At 43.1% G+C, this 25788-nt stretch overlaps 1 protein-coding gene across 1 annotated transcript in view; it reads right to left on the bottom strand.

Moving 5' to 3' along the window:
* STAB2 (stabilin 2) overlaps positions 1 to 25580 on the bottom strand; it is a 290004-nt gene extending 264424 nt beyond the window's left edge. The window contains exons 1-9 of the mRNA XM_078775203.1: positions 25460 to 25580; positions 19581 to 19723; positions 12426 to 12643; positions 9959 to 10044; positions 9490 to 9559; positions 7141 to 7236; positions 6722 to 6838; positions 6262 to 6461; positions 5049 to 5176 (exon numbers count right to left, since the gene is read on the bottom strand). Coding sequence (XP_078631329.1) covers positions 5049 to 5176; positions 6262 to 6461; positions 6722 to 6838; positions 7141 to 7236; positions 9490 to 9559; positions 9959 to 10044; positions 12426 to 12643; positions 19581 to 19723; positions 25460 to 25519 — 1118 coding nt within the window. The 5' untranslated portion in view covers positions 25520 to 25580. The remainder of the gene's footprint in view (positions 1 to 5048; positions 5177 to 6261; positions 6462 to 6721; positions 6839 to 7140; positions 7237 to 9489; positions 9560 to 9958; positions 10045 to 12425; positions 12644 to 19580; positions 19724 to 25459) is intronic.
* Positions 25581 to 25788: the final 208 nt, after the last annotated feature.

The following is a 25788-nucleotide window of genomic DNA, read 5'->3' as shown; positions in this document are numbered from 1 at the left end:
TCACAACTTAGCCCATGAGCCGCAATCCTTCACCAAAGCGAGGATGGATACTTCGAGTCCTGGGAGGACTACGTTCCACCTTCTAAAATCCAAATTATGTAGATAATAACCAACAACAAAACGCACGCGCGCGCGCGCGCGCACACACACACACGCACACACACACACACACACACACACACACACACACACACACACACACACACACACACACGCACACACACACACACACACACACACACACCTCTGAGCTGTCTAGCCTGGGTCATATTGCTTTTAGAATGAGATGCAAAAATCGCCGGTGTGTACCCTGGTTTATAATAGGTACACGGTATCCCTGTGTCATAAGAGGCGACTAAAAAGGGTTGGCGTCAGGAAGGGCATCCGGCCATAAAACATTGCCTCAAAAAGGGAACCATGACAATTACATATGGGCAGGGTACAGCCCGAAATACCCCATGGGGGACCTCACGCCCTCTTGTCAAAAATCAAGGTGGGGAACCCGATCGAAGCAAGGGTGGAAATCACTCCTTTTATGACGACGAAATGTCTGATGCCCCACGTGGAGATCGGTTTCTGAGGTTTGGGACATGGAATGTCGGGACAATGACAGGGAGATCAGGAGAAGTGGTGGAAGTATTGGTCACAAGAAGAGTGGACATATGTTGTGTACAGGAGACTAGATGGAAGGGAAGTGGTGTGAGAATGGTGAAGGGTAGGCAGGGACAAAAATACAACTTTGTGTGGCAAGGGTGCCCGGAAGGCGTGCATGGTGTTGGTGTCCTGTTTTCTGAGGAGTTTGTAGACAGTGTGGTGAGTGTGACAAGAGTGAGTGAAAGGTTGATGATGGTGAAAATGATGATTGGATAGCTCTTGGTGAACGTCATCTCGGGATATGCTCCGCAGGTTGGTCGGAGCGATGAAGAGGACAAGTTTTGGTGTGCAATAGAGAAGCTGATGGAAAATGTGAAAGATGAGGAAGTTGTTGTGGTAGGAGGAGACCTAAATGGACATGTGGGAAGGAGTATGGACGGTTTTGAGGGAGTTCATGGGGGTTACAGATATGATGTGAGGAATGGAGAAGGTGAAAGGATTTTGGAGTTTGCTGATGGAGCTGGTTTGTTGATTTGGAATACTCAGTTCCAGAAAGAGTATAATAAGCTTGTTACATACACTTCAGGTGGGTCGACGACAACCGTTGACAACCTGATGGTGTGCAGACGAGATAGGGGGCACCTCCAGGACACAAAGGTGATCCCGGGGGAGGAGGCTGTTTCACAGCACCACTTGGTTGTCTGCGACATAAGGGTGAAAGGTGCGAGGAGAGCTCGGCGGTGAAGTACCAACCAAGAATGAAGGTGTGGAGGTTGACCCTCTGGACTGTGGCTCGTATCGAGCGATAAAGTTATTGGAGCATGGAATGAAGGTATTGGAAAGGGTGTTGGAGAGGAGGATAAGGAAGAAAGTGAAGATCGACGAAATGCAGTTTGGGTTTATGCCAGGAAGAGGAATGACAGATGCGCTTTTTATTGTAAGGCAGTTGCATGAGAAGTACATGGAGAAAAGGAGGAAGTTGTTTGTTGGGTTTGTTGATCTGGAGAAAGCATTGGTTAGTGTTCCAGGCAAAGTAGCGACATGGGCATTGAGGAAGTTAGGAGTGGAGGAATGGTTGATCAGAGTAGTGATGGCAATGTACGAGAGAGCGCGCAGAGCTGTAAGGACGAAGGACGGGAACAGTGGTGAGTTTGAGGTGAAGGTGGGAGTGCATCAGACGTCGGTACTAAGTCCATTACTATTTGTAGCTGTGATGGAGGTGCTGGCTCGGAACGTAAAGGAGGGTTTACCGTGGGAGTTGTTGTATGCAGATGATCTGGTGTTGATTGCGGAAAGTATAGATGGACTGAAGGAGAAGATGAACAAGTGGAAGGAATGTATGGAGACAAAAGGTCTGAAGGTGAATGTCGGAAAATCGACGGTGATGGCAAGTGGTAAAGCATGTGGTGAGGTGGAAAGAACTGGGAAGTGGCCGTGTGCTGTGTGCAGGAAGGGTGTCGGAGTGAACTCTATTCAATGTACAATGTGCGCTGAGTGGGTTCATCAAAAATGTAATGGTCTGAGAGGGTCATTAACCAGTGTGGCAGTTACATTCAAGTGTGAGGTGTGCATCGAGGGAGCTGCAGATGGAGGAAATGCTGAGTTGGATCTTGGAGACGGTGTGAAGCTGGAAGGTGTGAAAACATTTTTCTATCGAGGAGACATGCTGAATGGAGAAGGTGGATCAGACTCGGCCACGGTTGCTGGAGTGGGATGTGCATGGAAGAAGTTTCGGGAACTAAGTGGCGTGCTGACGAGGAGGGGAGTGTCGTTGAAGCTGAAGGGAAAGGTGTATGCTGCATGTGTGAGAAGTGTTATGATTTATGGGAGCAAGACCTGGGTAATGAACATAGAGCAGCAACGAAGGCTGGAAAGGGTGAAAATGCCAATGCCAACCCTCTCAGACCAAAAGTGGATGTGCGGAGTATCGTTAAGAGAAAAGAACACAAATTATGAATTGCCAAGGAAGGATTTCGCACGACGGAGGATGCCCAGTCGGCGACTGGCTTTGGAGGCCAGCTTGGAAATGTGGTTTCCCAGGAAAGATCATGGCAGACAGTGAGACCCAAAAGCTTGAGTGACAGAACTTCTTGAAGAGGATTGTTGAGAAAGTAGATGGGAGGGTTGTACATTCGGTCTTTTCAGAGAAACATAGTAAGAGTGTGAGATTTGTCAGGATTGAAAGACATGTTCCACTTGTTTGACCAGTCTGTGATTTTGTCCAGGTCTGCAGAGAGTGAGGAGCCTGCAGACTGCCGATCTGAAGGATAAGGAATGGAGCGGTAGAGAGTCATCAGCAAAGAGATAGAGAGGATTTTGCAGAGAGTCGGAGAGATCATTGATGAAGACCAGAAAAAGCACAGCACCCAGAACACTACCTTGGGGAACTCCAGCCTGAACAGGAAGGGGAGATGAGAGAAATCCATTCAGGGCCACACATTGAGTTTGACCAGAGAGGAAGTCGGCAAGCCATGCATGAGGATTTCTATGGATACCAGAGGAGGAGAGTTTGGTGAGCAGAGTGGGGTGCCAGTCCGTATCGAAGGCATGTGATATGTCAAGTGAGACAGCTCTGATTTCCTGTTTAGCATTGAGGACCTCCATCCATTTGTTGAGACAGCAGAAGCAGCATGTCCAGAGTAGAATGACCTGGTCTGAAACCAAATTGATGATCAGAGATAAAGCCATTGGAGAAGAGGAAGGATTTGATATCTGAAGCAATGATGTATTCCATTACTTTGCTGATAATTGGGAGTAGGTTGATTGGTCTGTCGTTGCAAGGATATGTTTTTGTGTACCTTTTTGTGTAAAGCGGTGATATTGGCCGATTTCCAAACTGATGGCAGATGACAATGAGCAAAAGAGAGGGTGAAGAGCGGAAGAGCGGCAGAGCAGGATTTTAGGACCCGTGGGCTGATGCCGTCTGGTCCAGTTGCAGAATCAGAGTCGATGTTTGACAGAAACTTCTCCACCTTGTCAGGAGAGAAGGACACAGAGTCCAGGAGTAGCTGGGTTCGACTGGGTATGGTGGGTACAGAGAGGGATGGGTTTGGGACACAAGATTTTGAGGCAAACACAGAGTTGAGGCATTCAACTTTGTCACGTGCTGTGTCAACTGTGTAGCCATTTGAGGTAAGGGAGGGGATGGAGGAGGTACAAACACCAGAAAAAGATTTGAGCAGACGCCACCAGGATTTGGAGGAAGCAGACAGGTTTGAGAATTCACTCTTGAGAGTAGTCAGTGGAGAGATATTGTTTCCTGGCTCTCCTGAGGGTGGACACACACTTGTTTCGGGCTTTGTGAAAGGAAATGAGATTTCCTTCCATTGGATTTGCTTTCCAGGAGACGAAAGCAAGTTGTTTCTGGGCAACAGCCTCACCACAAGATTCCGTGTACCATGGACGGGAGGAAGGGTATGACAACTGAAGACGAGATGGGATAAATCTGTGCATGAGAGAGAGCAGTTTACTTTGGAAGAATTCCCAGGATGAGTTGATGTCAGAGGCGGTAGAGATGGGAGACCAGTCCAGATGATTGATGGCTGCTTGAAGACCGTGCCAGTTGGCCTGAGTGAAATCCCAGACTCGTCGACGCTGAGGAGGCTTTCTGAGAATGGCCAGAAAGATGTCCACAACATCCACCAGATATTATTTTCCTAACCGTAATATTTCGGTCTAAAAGCAAAGCCATCTGCTTGGTGGTGGGTGGTTCGTGTGCAACCTCCCGGCTGCTGTTTGCATCATTTTCCTGTGGACGCGTCCACTGCTGGTGCAATGCCTCTCCATAACCAGTTATTTGGTAGTCATTGTACCGACCTCGGAAGGATGACAGGCTGAGTCAACCACACCTGGCGTTAATTCAACGGGATTACGAACTCAGGACGTTAGGATCCCAAGCCCGCCGCCCTAAACATTAGGCCAACACCAGGTATATATTCTTTGCATAATGATGCTTTTAACATTGCAAGTGACATTATAATATAATTATTAACATAATAATAAAGACAGTAACACAATAATAAAGTTAATTTAGTTTTAGCACTTACCAAAATAATCTTGAGTCCAAGTTTTCACACAGAAGGCGGCGGCGGAAGTGGTGGAGGCGATCGTTATTTTTAACCCTTTTATTCTGAAAAGTTAATTATTTGCAAGCCTTCTGAAAAGTCAATCGCTCCATTGAAAAGTTAATCGGTGGAAAACGTATCATACCTATCATCGCCATAGATGTGACAATGCACAATCATCAGACACAGACACTGTGGCGGCTCCTTCGTTGTAGCGAATGAAGACTTTCGTTAAGCGGTGAATAGGCCGAAATGAAACCATTCGGTGTTGCGAAGCTTCGTTAAGCGGGGGATACTTGCATTTAAAAGTTGGCAAAGTTGAACTCACAAAGCAGTAGAGTATGTAGCATGGAGTATGATGGTTGTAACAGATAAATAAGTGCAACGTACTCAATGTTGCCATGAGTGGAGAAACAGTCAGCATTTGCATGGCACGTGTTGTTTTTGCACAGGTCAATGGGACGGCAACCGATGCCCGCCTGCAGGTTCTCATAGCCTTCCCAGCACTTACAATATGACTGTAAGACAAAAGATCCTACTTAAACAATTTCACAGAATCATTAAAACATCGACAAAACTAGAAAGCATCTGAAAATGCAAAGCCTGTCCATGGCCGTTTGTGGTCAGATTTCTTCTTCTTCCAAATGCTAAAAATTACGAAAACAGTTAAAAAAGAAAATACAAAATGAAAACAGATGATTTTATGCGGCCTTGATCTTTGAGCTTTAGAGAAAAAAAAATCAGCTTCTAGCTTTTGATTGGTGAACCAATTCATTGACCCAATATGCAAATTCTTAAAATTTCAGGTCAATCAGATGAAAATTGATATTTTCATGTGATGGTGACCTTTGACCTTATGACATTGACAAAATTATTAATTTGCCTTCTCCGTATTATCATAATAAGGCTTTGGTGAAAATTTGATGACAAAACTCAAATGGTAAATTGAAATTTCAGGTCAATTGGATAAAAATTGATGATTTTATGCGACGCTGACCTTCAACCTTTTGACCTTTTGACAAAATTATTAATTTTCCTTCTCCATACTCTCATAATAAGGCTTTGGTGAAAATTTGATGACAAAACTCAAATGGTAAATTGAAATTTCAGGTCAATTGGATGAAAATTGATGATTTTATGCGACGCTGACCTTTGACCTTTTGACCTTTTGACCAAATTATTAATTTGCCTTCTGCATATTATCATATTCAAGCTTTGGTGAAAATTTGATGACAAAACTTAAAATGGCAAATTGAAATTTCAGGTCAATTGGATGAAAATTGATGATTTTATGTGATGCTGACCTTTGACCTTTTGACCTTTTGACAAAATTATGAATTTGCCTTCTCCGTATTATCATAATAAAGCTTTGGTGAATATTTGATGATTAAACTCAAATGGTAAAAAAGTTATGGCTTGGACAGACAGACAGACAGACAGACAGACAGACAGACACACATGATTACAAAACCCTGTCTCCTGCTGCGCAGGGGATGGGCTAAATATGAGAGCACACTTATAAGATAAGAAGGCCTTCCAAACTTTCCCATGAATGTCTTGCGTACCTTTACACAAGCCTGACAATGTTTTTCTCTCAGCTCACCTTGCCAGGGCCATCATAGACACATTGTGTCGAGTTCACAGGACAGCCCCCATGCCCTGGTTCTACACATGGATCCACAGGCATGCAAACACGACCATCCCCTCGATACCCCGGTTGGCAATGGCAAGAGTGACTTCCCGGTCCCCGATATTCGCAGTTGGCATGTGGATCACAGACTTGCGTCTCACAAGGGTTGATCTCTGAGATGGGCAACGAGAGCATCGATAATGAGGTTTCAATACAAAGGACATAATAAAGTATAATATAATATAATAGTATAATAATAATATAATATATTAATAATATAATAATATAATAATAATAATAATAAATAAATAATAATAATAAATTAATAATAATAATAATTATTATTATTATTATTATAATAATAAATATATAATAATATAATAATATAATAATATAATATAATAATAATAATAATACAATAGGTTTAACATACCCTGGCACTGTTTGCCATCGCCTGAGAATCCAGGTTGACAGCGACACACGAAATCTTCTTCATCGCCAGCACAATGAGCGTGTGTGTGGCATTTCAGTGCCAGGCACTCTGGCTTGGCTGCGCACAAGGAACACGTAAAGTAATACTAACAGCTAATCCAAACATTTGAAAATCAGTGTCAGAGAAAAGGAACCCTGTGTCTCAATAGTCCATGCCTGTGGCCATTTTATGACAAGTTGGCAGCTGAGTCTTTTTGAAGCTAGGACAAATGCATGCATTAAGCAATGTTTGGGCTCCTCCATTTTTATGAATTTGCAGAGATACAAAAAAAAGAAACCAATGGTGGCTACATTATATCTTAGCTCTACTCCAGCTGTCAACTTGATTTCATTCTCATAGATCAGCTCCACATTTCTTACCATAATCACATTGTTGTCCAACATAGCCCGAATGACAGGTGCATTGGCCATCACCAGTTGGTCCACTCTGGCACACTCCATGAGCACATAAACACTCTAATACACAATGAAAAAGACAGGGTAAGAAGTGTGAACGACAAAGCATAAAAAACATAGGTAGTCTCCTTTAGTGATACCCACTTAAGGAGGAGTGCTAGGGACATGTATGTGAAGAGGTTATAGGCCTACTCTCATGATTCTTTATATCTAGGATATGTTGAAGGAGAAGGTAACTATATTTTACATTTATTATGAAATGTAGAGCAGTGAAGAAATGGAAAGATACTGGGATAAGGGTTCAATTAAATTCATGCATATAATGTAGCAACTAGACATGGATTTGTATCATTTTTGGGGATGTGACTATGTTATGGATTCTGGACACCTCCTCCCCAAGTAACTCAGGGCAGGTATATAAAATGTGGTCAGGGTCTCAGCACACAACTACCTCTTTCAAAAAAGTACTGTGGGATCTTTAGCATCTAATCTATAAATGCTGCTGGCCGACATCCCATCAGAAGGATAGTGGACTTCTATTGTCTCAAAGTCCTACACAAGAAACACCAGGATGACAGTTTGTAGTCAGCCTGGACTAGACAGCTCAAAGGCAAGTACGCAAACTCTGAGCCATTCCATCAGTCCAAGATTAGGGTAAGAGATGAGGATGGAAATGATGATGTAAATTCAATATTTAAAGGCAAGCCAAAACCAAATATGGAGTTATGGATGAGAGGGAAAATATAATAATCGTGAGAGAGGGGGGAGGGGGAGAGAGGGGAGGGAGGGGAGAGAGGGGAGAGAGGGGAGAGAGAGGGGGAAGAGCAAGGGGGAAGAGAAAGGGGGGGGAGAGGGGGGAGAGAGAGGGAAGAGAGAGGAGAGAGGGGAGAGGGGAGAGGGGAGAGAGAGGAGAGAGGGGAGAGGAGAGAGGGGAGAGAGAGGAGAGAGAGGAGAGGAGAGAGGGGAGAGAGGAGAGAGGAGAGAGAGAGGAGAGAGGAGAGAGGGGGGAGAGGGGAGGGAGAGGGGAGAGAGGGGAGAGAGGGGAGAGAGGCAAGAGAGGGGAGGGAGGGGAGGGAGGGGAGAGAGAAGGGAAAGAGAGAGGAGAGAGAGAGGAGAGAGAGAGGAGAGAGAGAGCGGAGAGAGGGGAGAGGAGAGAGGGGAGAGGAGAGAGGAGAGAGAGGAGAGAGAGAGAGGAGATAGAGGGGAGAGAGGGGAGGGAGGGGATGGAGGGGAGAGAGGGGAGGGAGGGAGGGGAGAGAGGGGAGGGAGGGGACAGAGAGGGGAAAGAGAGGGGAGAGAGATGAGAGAGAGGAGAGAGAGAGGAGAGAGGAGAGAGGGGAGAGGGGAGAGGAGAGAGGGGAGAGGAGAGAGAGGAGAGAGGAGAGAGGAGAGAGGGGAGAGAGGGGAGAGAGGGGAGGGAGGGGAGAGAGGCGACAGAGGAGAGAGAGAGATGGGGAGAGAAGAGAGAGAAATAAAAGGGAGGTGAAATCAAAGGGAACATTAATACAAGTCCTCGTAAAGGAGACCACTCCAAAACACACTTTGAAACTGGTGTTTAGATTTTATATTTAAATAAATAAATAAACATGTAGGTCGTGCTGATGATAATTGTACATAAATAAATAAATTATTAGAGTTGGGATGTAGATCGTGGAGATGATAAAGTGTGTATAAATAAATAAATAATTAGAGGTGGGACGTAGGCAGTGGAGATAATAAAGTGTGCTGTGTACTGTATATCAATCAATAAATAAATATTTTCAAGTTACGTGTTGGTAGTGGAGATTGCAAAGCATATGTCAACAAATAAAAAATTAAAAGTTATATGTTGGTAGAAGAGATGGTAAAGTAGATTTACAATAATGGTTGCTGAAAGCAATTACTGTTTTCTGCCACAAAAACTTTTTTTTATTTCCCAAAATTCCAGTGGCTCTGACCCCGAAATCAATTGACGTGCTGTGGGATCATGTGTAGATATTATTGCTGACATGTGAAATAAATGATATGAAAGAAATGCATCCAGTCATTTTTAAATACAGCAGGGGCTGCGGACAGAGGCACGGGAGGAAGAACAGGACACAAAATACAAGCCCCCAGCCAGGGTGATGTCCGGGTGGAGGCGAAAAAGTGGCAAAATAAATAAATAAAAATATAAAAATATATTAATAATAATAAAATAATAATAATAAATATTAATAATGACACAGACATTAATAATAATAATAATAATTAAGAAAAATAAATAATAAAAATTAAAATAATATAAAATTAAAGGTAAAAAAGTGGAAATTACCTCTGTGACATACTACAAACCTTGAGTGCAGTTAGCTCCATAAAAGTTGGGACGTGAGCAAAGTTCACAAGCTGTACCTGAGAGATGGGGCTGCAGCACAAAGCATTTATAAAATCAAACAATGAAAGGACAAATGCCCAGATCCATCCACAGTGCATGATCCGTGAAATTAAAGACAAAACTAGCACGGCCCTCGGTATATCGAGAAAACCTCCGCCAGATTGAACAGTTGACATTTTGTATCCACTGATAGGTGAGATCTGGATCCGGACACAAACCAAAATCGAATCGGCTTGCTATTGTCGCCTAACTAACCTATCCACCGAGTTTTGTCATAAGCCGTCCACAACTTTTTAAAATATTATGTATTGAAATATTACATATATTTCCAGACGGAGAAAAGAATTCGAAAAACATGTTATGTACCTTTGAAAGTACCAACATAACAATCTTCATCATCATCATCATCCAAATTAATTGAGGATTCACCTTGCAAACACATGTGCCATTGCCTTGCTTCCCATCAAGGCATTTTCCACCGGCACTGCATGGCCTCTCTGCTCCACCAGGACAATCTAGGCAAGAAAAAAATATGCCACGAATAAAGAAAACACTAAAGTTTGCAACTTTACCAAATTGGAGCTTATGTAAGGTTGCACTGGCTATTTCAAGAAAAGACGAGAGAATATACAGATGCTGGAAATGTTTGTGAAAATTGTGAGATAAAAATAATGAAGCCATCTTTTCAACAGTATGGATTGTATTTCTCCCAAGGGTTGACCTGACAAACCCTCCTGGAGGGATTATATCCAAATAGTGCCTCTTAACTGGAACGACAACCATGAATCCAAATGCCATATCAACATCGACTGCAATGGGGCTGACCAACAGGCGGTGTATCTGCCATGCATTCAACCTGTTTTGGTTGAGATTTTGCCTGTAAGCGGCCATGGAGTTACCCACCACTTCCTGGGTGGGAATTTATTTCATATATACAGTCACGTGAAAAAGTAAGTGCACCCCATGTAAAGTTTTGACTTTTTCAACATATTTCAACATACAGCTATTTGATCTTCATTTCAACAATATTGAAAGATAAAGGTGATATAATATAACAAATATCATGAAACATTTACATTTTGTAGTCCATTGTATAATTTAAATAAACATAAATGCAAATTTCGCATGTGGAAAAAGTAAGTACACCCTTGGCTCTAATAGGTGGTATTGCCCCCTTTGGCAGAAACAACCTCAAGTAGGCGTTTCTTATGACTGTCTACCAGTCTCTGACATCGACGGAGAAATTTTTGCCCACTCGTCCATGCAGAATTCTTTCAGCTGTGCGATGTTTGAGGGGTTTCTTGCATGCACAGCTCGTTTCAAATCCCCCCACAACATCTCGATGGGATTTAGATCCGGGGTTTGACTTGGCCATTCCAGAACCCTCAATTTCTTTCTTTTCAGCCATTCCTTGGTGGATTTACTGGTATGTTTAGGGTCATTGTCATGTTGCAAGGTCCACCTTCGGTTGAGCTTCAACTTTCCGACAGATGGCCTCACATTATCCTCAAGCACCCTCTGGTACAATGAAGAATTCATAGTGGATTCTATGATGGTGAGCTGCCCAGGCCCTGATGCAGCAAAGCTGCCCAAACCATAATATTTCCACCACCATGCTTTACAGTTGGTATCAGGTTCTTGTGGTCAAATGCTGTCTTTGGTTTTTGTCAAACATGTCTTCTGGTACTGTGGCCAAATAGCTCAACCTTTGACTCATCTGTCCAGAGCACATTGTTCCAGAAGTGCAGGTCTTTGCCTCGGTGTTCCTTGGCAAACTTTATTCTTGCCCTGATGTTCTTTCTGGACAGCAAAGGTTTCCTCCTGGCACACCTCCCATGTAGATCAAATTTGTGCAGCCTCTTTCTAATGGTAGACTCGTGCACTTTGACATCAACAGTTGCAAGAGCTACCTGTAGGTCCCGTGATGACATTCTGGGGTTCTCAGAGACTTCTTTCAGCATCTTGCGGTCTGCACTCGGGCTTAACTTGCTCGGGCGGCCTGGCCTGAATAAGTTGGCAGTTGTTTGGAATCTTCTCCACTTGTAGATGATCTTCCGGACAGTCGAATGATTGATTTCAAATTGTTTGGATATCTTTTTAAATCCCTTCCCAGACTCGTAGGCATCTATAACCTTCTTTCTTCAGGCCTCAGAGAGCTCTTTTGATCTAGGCATGGTGACGCCGCACACTTCAACAACAAAGAGCAAACCAAACTAAATGTCTCAGGTTTAAATAAGACGGGTTCCTCCAAGATCCTCTCTGACGATGTTCTAATCATTTGCACCTGAGCTGGTGCACCTGATTCTAATTTTAGGTATTTGAAGTAGTGATAAATGTAGGGGTGTACTTACTTTTTCCACATGCGAAATTTTCATTTATGTTTATTTAAATTATACAATGGACTGCAAAATGTAAATGTTTCATGATATTTGTTATATTATATCACCTTTATCTATAAATATTGTTGAAATGAAGATCAAATAGCTGTATGTTGAAATATGTTGAAAAAGTCAAAACTTTAAATGGGGTGTACTTACTTTTTCACGTGACTGTATATATATATATGGATATATAATTTCAATTATTCATGCCATAGCCGCTTGGAGCCACCGTTGGCAATAGAGAGCACATGCATAATCTTGTGGGGCGCTACTCCGCACTCGATATGGAATTGCCAGTACACTGGTACCTATTTTGTTGTCCTTGTAAGGATGACAGGCTGAGTCATCCCCACCTAGTGTTAATTCAATGGCCGACTGGGATTTCAATTCAGGACCCTGGGATGCCAAGCCAGCTGCCCTAACCGTTAAGCCAGCACCAGGGTCTATACAGATTTCCTTACTTGATGTGAAAGAGCAAACGTAATGCTCTTCACAAGTATCTTTGAGAAACAAACCTACGCAATTGGATCCCCAGTATCCAGGACAGCATTCTCGCTGGTCGTAATCTCTCGTGCAGGTGTGATAGCAACCCTTTGATAAATTGTTGCGTAGCTTAGGCCTGAGGAAGTGGTTTCTCTGTTGCTGAAGTTGAAAAGAGCTCCTGTTTTGACCGGGTTGAAGTGTGTTCCTTCTGCCAAAAACTCTGCCAAAATAGGAAGATCTTTTTGCGTACCTGGAGTGTTGACGGGGTATATGAAACAAAAATAAGTTAACTTTTCTGAAAAGAAAGAGCACAGATTGGATATGCATGAAAATGATAAGTTCATGATCAGCATTACAAGGTAATAGTATACATTGCGCAAAAAAAACCAAAAACAGTTGTGCCCACTTGTGCGCAATCACATATTTATCCTTTCATTTGTTCTTGAGTTTTGACCACACACAGGGTGACCCCATTTAACCCTTAGATGCAGGCATCAAACTCCTACATAAGCGCAGCCATTGGGCCTCGGAGGCCCAACGGATGTATTCATGTGGTTTTTGTATTTTATTTTTTTTATAGATTTTTTTTTCTTTAATATCCTTTTTCAATCCAAGTCAATGCTCATGGATGTGTATTTGCACAGAAAATGTGAATCATTGATCCTATTAGTTGGAAGAATCCCATACAAGTAATGAATCTTTTTTCTTTTTTTGCAAAAAAAATTTTTGTTCCTGGTTTTTCAACTTTTTTTTCTCTAAAAGGTTGAGGCTCATGGAGGAGTATTTACTCAAAAAATATGATTCACTAATCCTTTTATTTAGAATGTATATGTCCACAACTGTCACAAATCCTACACCGATGCAGCCATTGGGCCATTGGGCCGGAGGCCCCACAAATGTATTCGTGTAAAGTTTTTAAATTTTCATATTTTTGTCACTGAATTATTTGTAACCAAGTTATAGGAGCATATAATGAGGCTCTTATCAAGAAAATAATGATATAACATAGAAGTACAACAACATTTATGCAGGGCCTCGAAGGCCCCAGTCCTGCATTCGTGTCGGATTCTCGAGTTATAAGTGAAGAATAAGGATTATCCCACAAGTCTGAATGATTTTTTTTTATGTCACTGAATTTTGTGTAATGACATGAAAGTCGGTGAAAATGAGGCTTATTCCAAAAAAAAAAAAATTGTACAGCATAGTTTTTGCAACAAAAAAACCTTGTGGGCCTCCGAGGCCCAATCACTGCATCCAAGGGTTAAAGGTGGAATCTACACTCCAGATTGTGGGTCACATGTGGGTCCTGGTACCGAATGCTTAAGAAAAAGCCAATTAACAAGTTACTTGGGAAACAGTACTCGTGCCACTATGACAGTGATGAAAAATATCTTTTTATTGAACAATTAGCAGAGCTACAGTCACGTGAAAAAGTAAGTACACCCCATGTAAAGTTTGGACTTTTTCAACATATTTCAACATACAGCTATTTGACCTTCCTTTCAACAATATTGATAGATAAAGGTGATATAATATAACAAATATCATGAAACATTTACATTTTGTAGTCCATTGTATAATTTAAATAAACATAAATGCAAATTTCGCATGTGGAAAAAGTAAGGACACCCTTGGCTCTAATAGGTGGTATTGCCCCCTTTGGCAGAAACAACCACAAGTAGGCGTTTCTTATAACTGTCGACCAGTCTCTGACATCGACTGGGAGAAATTTTTGCCCACTCCTCCATGCAGAATTCTTTCAGCTGTGCGATGTTTGAGGGGTTTCTTGCATGCACAGCTCGTTTCAAATCCCCCCACAACATATCGATGGGATTTAGATCCGGGCTTTGACAGGGCTATTCCAGAACCCTCCATTTCTTTCTTTTCAGCCATTCCTTGGTGGATTTACTGGTATGCTTAGGGTCATTGTCATGTTGCAAGGTCCACCTTCGATTGAGCTTCAACTTTCCGACAGATGGCCTCACATTATCCTCAAGCACCCTCTGGTACAATGAAGAATTCATAGTGGATTATATGATGGTGAGCTGCCCAGGCCCTGATGCAGCAAAGCTGCCCCAAACCATAATATTTCCACCACCATGCTTTACAGTTGGTATCAGGTTCTTGTGGTCAAATGCTGTCTTTGGTTTTCGCCAAACATGTCTTCTGGTACTGTGGCCAAATAGCTCTACCTTTGACGCATCTGTCCAGAGCACATTGTTCCAGAAGTGCTGGTCTTTGCCTCGGTGTTCATTGGCAAACTTTAGTCTTGCTCTGATGTTCTTTCTGGACAGCAAAGGTTTCCTCCTGGCACACCTCCCATGTAGATCAAATTTGTGCAGCCTCTTTCTAATGGTAGACTCGTGCACTTTGACATCGACAGTGGCAAGAGCTACCTGGAGGTCCCGTGATGACATTCTGGGGTTCTTAGAGACTTCTTTCAGCATCTTGCGGTCTGCTCTCGGCTGAACTTGCTGGGGCGGCCTGGCCTGAACAAGTTGGCAGTTGTTTGGAATCTTCTCCACTTGTAGATGATCTTCCGGACAGTCGAATGATTGATTTCAAATTGTTTGGAGATCTTTTTAAATCCTTTCCCAGACTCGGAGGCATCTATAACATTCTTTCTGAAGGCCTCAGAGAGCTCTTTTGATCTAGGCATGGTGACGCCGCACACTTCAACAACAAAGAGCAAACCAAACTAAATGTCTGAGGTTTAAATAAGACAGGTTCCTCCAAGATCCTCTCTAGCAATGTTATAATCATTTGCACCTGAGCTGGTGCACCTGATTCTAATTTTAGGTATTTGAAGTAGTGATAAATGTCGGGGTGTACTTACTTTTTCCACATGCGAAATTTGCATTTATGTTTCTTTAAATTATACAATGGACTACAAAATGTAAATGTTTCATGATATTTGTTATATTATATCATCTTTATCTATGAATATTGTTGAAATGAAGATCAAATAGCTGTATGTTGAAATATGTTGAAAAAGTCAAAACTTTACATGGGGTGTACTTACTTTTTCACGTGACTGTATATCAGAACACTCTATAATCTCACCACAAAATCTCAATCTAAGTTTTGTCTTAATGAAACTTAGCTACAGCATGTAAAAGGGATATGGTAGACAGTGTTACACATTTCTGTCCAATTCAGGGAATATTTTAACATTCAGGAACAAGATGCTTCATTCAGGGCTGCACTGAAAACAAAATGCTCCATGAAGGGCTTGACGGTGTAATGAGCAATAGAAGCAGGAATATAAATCTTCTTAGCTTCATTTGTGAGGCAGATGTCTAAGCGACATCAAAAAGAAGGACTTGCATGATTGAACTGGCATGTTGCAGCACAGTGTACAGAAAAAGCATGTGAGTGATTCTCGTTTTTCAAAAGCAACTGGGAATCAGCATTTTCACAAAGAAGAGATGGTAGTAATGAACGGCATGGAGCACCACCTCTGTCAGGATCGGAAAAAGCTTGCAGATGCCACAGGCTCCTCAAAAATAATGCATGTCTTGTTGATCCTGCTGCTCCACAAAGTGGGAAGGCCTGGTCACAGGATAGGGACCCTGATGAATGGCAGCTCTCAAGTACCGCAAGAATGAAACCTGGAGCATGCCTTTCAATAAGACTGCGAGAGTTAAGGTGAGCAAGGGTGACAGCTGGCATGATATCGTAGAGTAAGGACGACACTCTGGGACGTCTGTCCAAGTGAAGACCCACAACCATGGTGCCACTCCTTGCCTATCGTTTTTTTTTTTCTCTCCATCCAAGCACTACCTCTCGAATTCAAATAACTTATGTAACATGGCCATACACTCAGGTGTTCTCAGAGCATGTGAAGAGGTGCCTGGTATCCCTCTGGTATTTCTTCTTGGACACTTTGGGCCGACTTGCTCATGTCCAAGTGCTTTTCGATCACAATTACCTGGCTGTTTTATGGAGAATGTTTCTGACTACTGTATCCTAAATCGTGCTGAATCCCACTTCCTCGTCACAAAGATCTCAGCACGGAGAAATAATTTACAATAAGATTCATGAGCAATAACTGAGGGAGGTAAAAGTAACTCCTCAAGATCAAGATAATCATAAATCCCTTATCAACAAGGCCTTGCCTGTCTGAGTCCATCTGACCCCTCATGGGTTGGGAACGTATGTATCTGGTACCATAAGAGAGATGTTTGTCTGTCTGTCTGTGTCGCCATTTTTCTCAGAGATGGCCAAACGGATCTTCGTCAATTTTATAGACGTTCATCAGTGAGTGCCGGGAGTGTTTCAGGGAAAAACCTTAAAAGTGAAAACATCATTTGAAACATTTCAAATGAAAACAGTGAAACATTTCAGGGAAACTTGTACATGAAGTAAACACAATACCGAAGTTCGGAGGGGGAAGTGCGATTGTAAGACTTGGGAAATTACAAGTGATGTCACCATCTTTGGACCAATAAAGTTCTGGTTTACATTTTAAACATGCCAGGTACTATTCCTGACTTTCAGAATGCAATCCATTGATAACTTCAATTGTAGTCAACGTGTGGCCCTGAATGGGTTTCTCTCATCTCCTCTTCCTGTTCAGGCTGGAGTTCCCCAAGGCAGTGTTCTGGGCCCTGTGCTTTTTCTGGTCTTCATCAATGATCTCTCTGACTCTCTTGAAAATCCTCTCTATCTCTTTGCTGATGACTCCACTCTCTGTCGCTCCATTCCTCATCCCTCAGATCGGCAGTCTGCAGCCTCCTCACTCTCTGCAGACCTGGACAATATCACAGACTGGGCAAACAAGTGGAACATGTCTTTCAATCCTGACAAATCTCACACTCTTACGATGTCTCTCCAAAAAGACCGACTGGACAACCCTCCCATCTACTTTCTGAATAATCCCCTCCAAGAAGTTCTGTCACTCAAGCTTTTGGGTCTCACTATCTGCCATGATCTTTCCTGGGAAAACCACATTTCAAATCTGGCCTCCAAAGCCAGTCGCCGACTGGGCATCCTCCGGCGTGCGAAGTCCTTCCTTGGCACACCTGAGCTCCTCACCACATACAAGGCTTTCATCCGCAGCTCAATGGAATACTGCTCTCCCCTCTGGGCTGGTGCTCCTGCCTCACACCTAGGTCGTCTTCACGCTGTTGAAACCAAAGCGTTCAGAATAATTGGAATCTCCTGCGATGACGCTATCTCCGAGGGCCTTTCACTCACTCACCGCAGGCAGGTTGGTGGTCTTTCCGTCTTCTACCGACTCCTCTCCGGCCTTGCTCCTCCAGCTCTCTCTGTGCTCTGTCCCCCTAATATTCCTACAGGTCGCACAAGATCTGCCTGCAACCCTCTTATGGTTAAACTGCCAAAATCAAGACTCTCTGCTCACCTTCACTCCTTCATTCCTCTTTTCTCCCGCCTCTGGAACAAACTCCCTCACTCTCTTCAATCCCACTCCTCCCTCCAGGTCTTTAAAACGGCTGTTCACCACCATCTCTTATCTTCCCCAATCCAAAGCCTTGATCTTTTCTACCCCCGCTAATTCAACCCAATTCCACTTTTTTGAAATACCAACTTCTGTCCTGGAAGTCCTTGGTGTGCTTGTTTTTTATACTTCTCCCACCCCCCCCCCACCCCCACCCCTCTCCCTCCCACACATCTCCCTGCTCTCAAATGTTGTTTGTGTGCTTCCCCTTCTTTCCCCATCTTGTCTTCCGCTCCCTCTTTTTATATATTTTGTTTATCTGGTTGATTTGTTTGTGAAGTAAATGTTAGCTCTTTCACGAGTCTCGATTCAGTATACAAAAAAAAAAAAAAAAAAAAAAACCTTTTTAAAAATATCGTGCGATATCTAGCTTTTGGCCCTATCTCTGGGGAAATTGTCAGATTCAGATCCAGATCTTCACCAAAATCCAATCAATTCGTCCTTGTCACAGATACAACCTGTCCAGCAAATTTCATCCAAATCCATCAATAAGAGCCAGGAAACTGAGCTCAGGAACAAACTCCCTCACTCTCTTCAATCCCACTCCTCCCTCCAGGTCTTTAAAACGGCTGTTCACCACCATGTCTTATCTTCCCCCATCCAAAACCTTGATCTTTTCTACCCCCGCTAATTCAACCCAATTCCCCTTTTTTGAAATACCAACTTCTGTCCTGGAAGTCCTTGGTGTCCTTGTGCTTTATACTTCTCCCTCCCCCCCCCCCCCCCCTTCCCATGCCTCCTCCCCCCGGGCCCTCTCCCTTCCACACATCTCCCTGCTCTTGGATGTTGTGTTTGTGTGCTTCCCCTTTTCTCCCCATCTTGTTTTCCGCTCCCTCTTTTTGTGTATTTTGTTTGTCTGGTCGATTTGTTTGTGAAGTAAATGTTAGCTCTTTCACGAGCCTCGATTCAGTATACAAAAAAACAAAAAAACAAAAAAAAAACATTTTGAGATATCTTCCTCACAGACAGACAGACAGACAGACAAAGAGACCGACAGGGGTGAAAACATAAATAACCTCCATCCACCTTAGGTGATGGAGGTAAATATTCAAATATAATCACTATTACAAAGCTATGGGCCAGTAGGGGAAGCTATAGAATAAGCAAAATTGCGAAAATCAATTGTGGATGATAGGATTAGGATTAAATAAAATGATGAGATCTATCAGGCCCGAGATCCGGATGGAGAACATCAGAGCGAGAGCCCGAAATAAAAACGTCAGAAAAATGACCACGACGCAAAGCGTCATTAGGGCAAATAAGCACTGGGTGAGGCCTGGGAACATTAGTTGCATGTTGCAAGCATGTTGTGAGCTCAGACAGAAGAGCCTTGAGGGCATTGAGATCTCTGAGGGCATTGCGGGCACGTGGAGTTCCTCTTTCAATCAGGAAGGCCGGCTCGGGCAACTACTAGAACACACCAGGCATTTGCAAATGAATGTTCAAATGTTCAGCCTGTCTGCAGGTTGGCAGCTCACACAGGTGGGAGTGACAAATCTGGAATAATTACGGTGATAACAAACTACGAAATAACATATCACCTAATGCACCGAATAACATCTAACACTTACCCTGTATGGCCCAATACCGAACGATTTCATTCTCCATATAACTATATTATCATGAAAGTAATACATCATGTTATGTAACTATCGATACACATGAAAACAATCATTTTCCGACAACAAGCAACCAGGTGAACTTGCAAACACCCTGGAAAACTCACCAACATCCTCTGACTCCAACACCGTTGGATGTTTTCTTAAAATCAGCAGGGCAGGAAAGCAGTGCGTTTAGCGCACATAATGCGCATGCTGTTTCCCTTTTGAGAACCACTCGCTTCTTGCACCACTGCGGATTTGGTGTACTCTGTGTAGACAGCGTGACACAGTTACAACAACACATCTTTAACATGTCAACAAGATACATTTGAGAGATTTGCCGTAGTTATCACTTTTTCATTACACGTGTTAAATGAATTTTCTTACTTGATAATACGTTGATTAAGCAGAAACACACAAGTTATATTTTCTCCGATAACATGATTGGAGACACTTTTACATTGACAAAGACAGCAAGTCAAATATCAAGCTGTGAAGGAGAGAGAGAAGGAGAGAGAGAAGGAGAGAAAGAGAGAAGGAGAGAGAATGAGAGATAAGGATAGATAAGGAGAGAGAAGGAGAGAGGAGGAGAGATAAGGAGAGATAAGGAGAGAGAAGGAGAGAGAAGGAGAGAGAGAAGGAGAGTGAAGGAGAGTGAAGGAGAGAGAAGGAGAGTGAAGGAGAGTGAAGGAGAGCGAAGGAGAGTGAGAAGGAGAGAGAGAAGGAGAGATAAGGAGAGATAAAGAGAGAGAAGGGGGAGAGAAGGAGAGTAAAGGAGAGTGAAGGACAGATAAGGAGAGCTAAGGAGAGAGAAGGAGAGTGAAGGAGAGTGAAGGACAGATAAGAAGAGCTAAGGAGAGAGAAGGAGAGTGAAGGACAGAGGAGGAGAGAGACGGAGAGTGAAGGAGAGATAAGGAGAGATAAGGAGAGAGAAGGAGAGAGAAGGAGAGAGAAGGAGAGTGAAGGAGAGATAAGGAGGGCTAAGGAGAGAGAAGGAGAGTGAAGGAGAGATAAGGAGGGCTAAGGAGAGAGAAGGAGAGATAAGGAGATATAAGGAGAGAGAAGGAGAGTGAAGGACAGAGGAGGAGAGAGAAGGAGAGTGAAGGACAGAGGAGGACAGAGAAGGACAAGAGAGGTTTGATATTTTTTAAATCAGCAAGTGCAAACTTACTCTCAATTAAACGGTCCTTCATTGTACTCTTCTTATGTTTGGAGCTCATTTCAAAACTTAAAGCAGAATGTAATCAACAAATGTCAATGCGACAAACCAATTCATATTCAAACTAGAACGGCACTCAGTAGAGAGCATACCTCCGCCAGGTGAACAGTTTACGTTTTGTATCCCAGAGTAGACCAGAAAATCACAATACAGAATCACATTTAATCAAAATCATCCATCCACAACTTTTTGAGATATCCTGCTTTATATAGTTTTTAGCCCGATCTCCCAATGGTGAAGAATCACTTTAAAAAAAAAAAATTCTTATATCCGAATCCATATTCAGATCTTCACTAAAATCGAATCTATTTGTCCTTGTCAGACACCCAACCAAGTTTCGTCCAAATCCGTCCATAACTTTTCGAGATATCCCGCAATGTATCATTTTTGGCCCCATCTCCCAATGGTGAAGAATCACTTTAAAAATTAAATAATTATCATATCCGAATCCATATTCAGATCTTCACCAAAATCGAATCTATTTGTCCTTGTCAGACAACCAACAGGTCCACCAAGTTTCGTCCAAATCCATCCACAACGTTTTGAGACATCCTGCTATGTATCGTTTTGGTCCTATCTCCCAATGGTGAAGAATCACTTTAAAAATTCTAGTAGCCGGATCCGGATCTGTATCTTCACCAAAATCGAATCATTTCGTCCTCATCACATACGCTACATCTCTGCCAAATTTCGTCCGAATCCGTCTACAACTTTTTGAGATATTTTGTTCACAAACGGACTAACAAACGGACAGACAAGGGTGAAAACATAACCTCCATCAAAAGGTGAACAAATGCAGGATCAGTTGAGCATTTGCTATGATTGACAAAATATCTGCTTGAATTAATTTTCTATCTGCATGAATTTGGGAGTGTTTGCTGGCAATCCGTTTTTGGTTAAAAACTACATTGCCGTGCTCCCCTCAAATAGGTAAATCGTCATCAAAGGTGAAGATTCTGTCGAGTATGGCTCACACAGTTGTCGACGCAGTGGAGTACCCTCGGCCAGATGTACCAAGACATTCCTACTGCGTACTCCTCACAAGACTGTTCTCTTCCCCGGAGAATACCTGGAGCTACACACTCCTGCAGGCACTGAGCCAGACACAGTATGGCCGATAGAACCACGTTTGGACAGTCATGCTAACACTCTCGTCAAACCAGAATATGCATCGCCAGCTCCTCAAGAAATTTGTTCCATCAGTCCGACCAACACCAACAAGTGCGCGCTACCAACAAGACTGGTTCACCTAAACTGGTCAATCGTGGCAAACATGTCTGCCAGTCAAGGGCGATTTTTCTTGTCAATGACACATGCAGCGACAACATTGCGACGGTGCTGCTACCAATGCAGCACCAGCTCCTCCATTCTCAGCTAGTGTCTCCGTCGCCCCTGATTCCTACCTATCAACCAAATTGTGCAACCGGTTCCACCAAATCAATGAGGCCTACGATGATGTATTTAATCCTCAGATGTCCCAATAGCCTGGCTGTCATCCTTCCGAGGTCCACAAATTGAGTACCCGTTCACAGGTAATTCCCTGTGTGTCTCAAGAGGCGACCAACAGGGTTGGCGGCAGGAAGGGCATCCGGCCATATAACATTGCTTCAAAAAGGGGACCATGGTGCCTGAAAAAGGCCGACCCCTGCTCTGCGGGGAAAAATGGCCTCTAAAGGTGGTTCTTCTTTCTTCTTTCCTCAGATCTCCCAATATAATGGGGCTATTGGTAACATTTTAAAACAAATTGGGCGAATTGCAAGACAAGTTTGATGAACTGGAAGCTGCAGGCGTCGTGGCTAAGCCTGAGCACGTCTACGTTTATGTTGAGTATGTAAAGCCTTCCTTTCTTACCGGGCCATTGATTATTTTGTCAAAAATTCGAAAAATTATTCCGCTTTGACGTTATGGGGTATCAGGTGTAGATCAGCGACAAAACAAAAATCTCGATTTAATCCATGTTAAATTCAGGATGCAACACAACAAAATGTGAAAAGGTCAAGGGGTGTGAATACTTTCTGATGACACTAAAAATACCAAGTTTGCTTCAATGGTGGAATATTTTTAGGTATAGGCTTTTTTTCCAATGACAGGCTTAAGCAAACCACCCTTAATGTGTACCCCTTAATGTGTACCCCTTCGGACGTACAAAACCAATAATGGTCCACATTCTTTCTTAGCACCATTAAACTCTGGAATCAGCTGCTTCCTTCTGCTCCGTGCACAATCTACAACCTTCAGCTGTTCATGGCCCAAGTCAACAACCTCTCCCTATCTTAACCCTCCCTACTCCTTCCTATCTCTTTCCCTTTCCTTGATATATGAGGTCATTGTGAACGACTATACGCTTTATCCTTCGGTAACTTTCTACTAAAAGTGAAAAAGTGGTTTATGAACAAACTCCACCTTGGTTAATGTTAAAATGTTATCTGCACAAGAAAAGTTAGTACAGGTTTGTGTGAAATGCACAAATGGAGACATCCACAGACAATGGGTTCATGTCGATTAGAACCAGGGGGCTGGCTGGTGTTCATGGAAACAGACCATTTCCTTTATTGCTTTTTTGTCTGTGTCTTGCTCATATTTTCATTTGTGTGTCCTATTCCGACTCGTGGAAACGCAACCCAAGCAATGTGGGAAGGTGCATAGTCCTACCGATACAGGTAGAGCTCATACCACGCAACAACATGTGCAGGTAATGCTCTTTCTCCCGCAATGTCAAACAATACATTTTGGAATTCATCAGACATTTCACAATGACAACAATAGGACTTGAGTACAAGCCAGGAGTTCATGCCCAAACCATTATGGACTCTCGTTTTGAGATTTAAAAAAAAAGAAGCACATTAGAAAGTGTTCCATATAAATTCCCTCCACAGCATGACCCTCACATCAGACTGGAACAATGTGTAGCTAAAATCCATTATCTTGTCTGCCAAGAGAGACCGACACGAGCCTTCACAAAGACAAGGATAATTTGTTGAAACATCACTCCTTAAACCTTGTTTACTGGTTTTAAGGCAGCAGAACACTTGTTCTGTGCACCTCTGGAAGCAAATTTATACCTTTTCTTAATGTAATTCCACCTTTCCAGTAGCCTTTGTTTACATTTCAACACAATGCCCCTGTATCAGTAGTCAATAAAATCAGGTGTTTCGTCCTTACTAAATATCTAATATTTATGATGCATTCACCAGTGGGGAGGAGGAGGTAGAGGTAGAGGGATAGTGGTCAACAATTCTGCTAAATTTGCATGTGCAATATGTGTGTGTGTGTGTATGTGTGTGTGTGTGTGTGTGTGTGTGTGTGTGTGTGTGTGTGTGTGTGTGTGTGTGTGTGTGTGTGTGTGTATATATGTATACACTACCGGTCAAAAGTTTTAGAACACCTCAATTTTTCTAGTTTTTATTGAAATTTACGCAGTTGAAATCGGTTTTGGCCCCGTCTCCCAATGGTAAAGAATCACTTTTAAAAATTATAGCAGACGAATCCGTCCACAACTTCTTGATATATATTGTTCACAGGCAGACAAACAAATAGACAGACAGACAGACAGGGGTGAAAACATAGGCGTAGTTTGACTTCTCTATTTGGGGAGGGGGGATGGGGGGGGGCAATGGGTTAATATTAATAAAGGGTAGCTAGGTCTGACTTCGAAAATTACCGTTTGTTAGTGTAGTTACAGTGTACGTGAAATAACAAATATAGTTTACGTTCATTATTGTTACTCACGTTTAAAATACGGGATGTTTTTATCTTAATTATAAACTACTGAAAAACATTCAGGTGGGGGCATAGCCCCGCCCCTTGACCCCCCGCCCCCCAAACTCCGCCGATGGGGAAAACATAATCTCCATCCACCTTCCGTGGCGCAGGTAACAAACAAACACACACACCGGTCTATGAGTTATGGGAAGGATTATAACACGTAGCAGCCACTCTCACTCAGAACAGCAATACATGATACACATTTAGATAGAGAGTTTGCGTCGCCACCGAATCCGAAACAAACTGGGCTCTGAATGTTTCTTTAACTAAGTAAAATCTTCCCACAAGTACAGCCACCATGTACAGCCACCATGTACAGCCAGCCACCAAGTACACCCACCAAGTACACCCACCAAGTACACCCACCAAGTACAGCCACCAATTACAGCCAACAAGTACAGCCACCAAGTACAGCCACCAAGTACAGCCACCAAGTACACCCACCAAGTACAGCCACCAAGTACAGCCACCAAGTACACCCACCAAGTACACCCACCAAGTACACCCACCAAGTACACCCACCAAGTACACCCACCAAGTACAGCCACCAAGTACAGCCCCCAAGTACAGCCCCCAAGTAGAGCCCCCAAGTAGAGCCCCCAAGTAGAGCCCCCAAGTACAGCCACCAAGTACAGCCACCAAGTACAGCCACCAAGTACAGCCACCAAGTTTCAACTCATTCAGTGCAGCAGTTTCAGTTTCAGTTGAGGAGTGCGTACAAGACAGGCACAGGTGGATGTCTTTCTACATATAATGATGTATTCCAAATGGATTTATGAGATCATATTCCATGCTCATCTCCATGTATAATACTGTATTATAAAATGAAAAGTTGTGAAAATCATTATATGGTCAGTAATCCTCAATTCATAAATCCTCGAGTAATCAATCCACCTGCATTGCAACAACTGAGGACTTTGCACCATCCATGTTGTTTAACAACAATCCATCGTTGTGGCACAGTGGACCTAAGCGACACGGAGATTCACAACAACAACATAACCTGAGGACACAGCTCACCTGCAGAGAAATTGCCAAAAGTCCGAGGCAAATGACCAGACAGGTGGACAGCAAGCCCATGACTTCTTTCCAACTCTGCCGTGTTGTGCTCCAGTCGTTTTCCTCTGTTCCCTTCCACCCTTGTCCTCTTCTGTCCGTCTCTTTCTGGCTCGCTCCCTCTCGCTCTGTTTCCCCAACTCCATTGGACTTTTTATGAACTCCTTGTCCGCTGCCTCGTGCTGGGCGGATTTCCCGAAGGGAGATGGTTATCGGCTTTTGCCATCTTCCTGCCGCCTGGAGCTTGTTCTTGCTGACAATGTCCGCCTAGCTTGGTGGCAACCGCAAGGATC

The sequence above is a fragment of the Myxine glutinosa genome, chromosome 4 (assembly GCF_964187855.1).
Source record: "Myxine glutinosa chromosome 4, kmMyxGlut1.1, whole genome shotgun sequence".
Classification (NCBI taxonomy): domain Eukaryota; kingdom Metazoa; phylum Chordata; class Myxini; order Myxiniformes; family Myxinidae; genus Myxine; species Myxine glutinosa.
The sequence above is the reverse complement of the archived record's forward strand: the minus strand, read 5'-3'. Positions and strand labels throughout refer to the sequence as shown.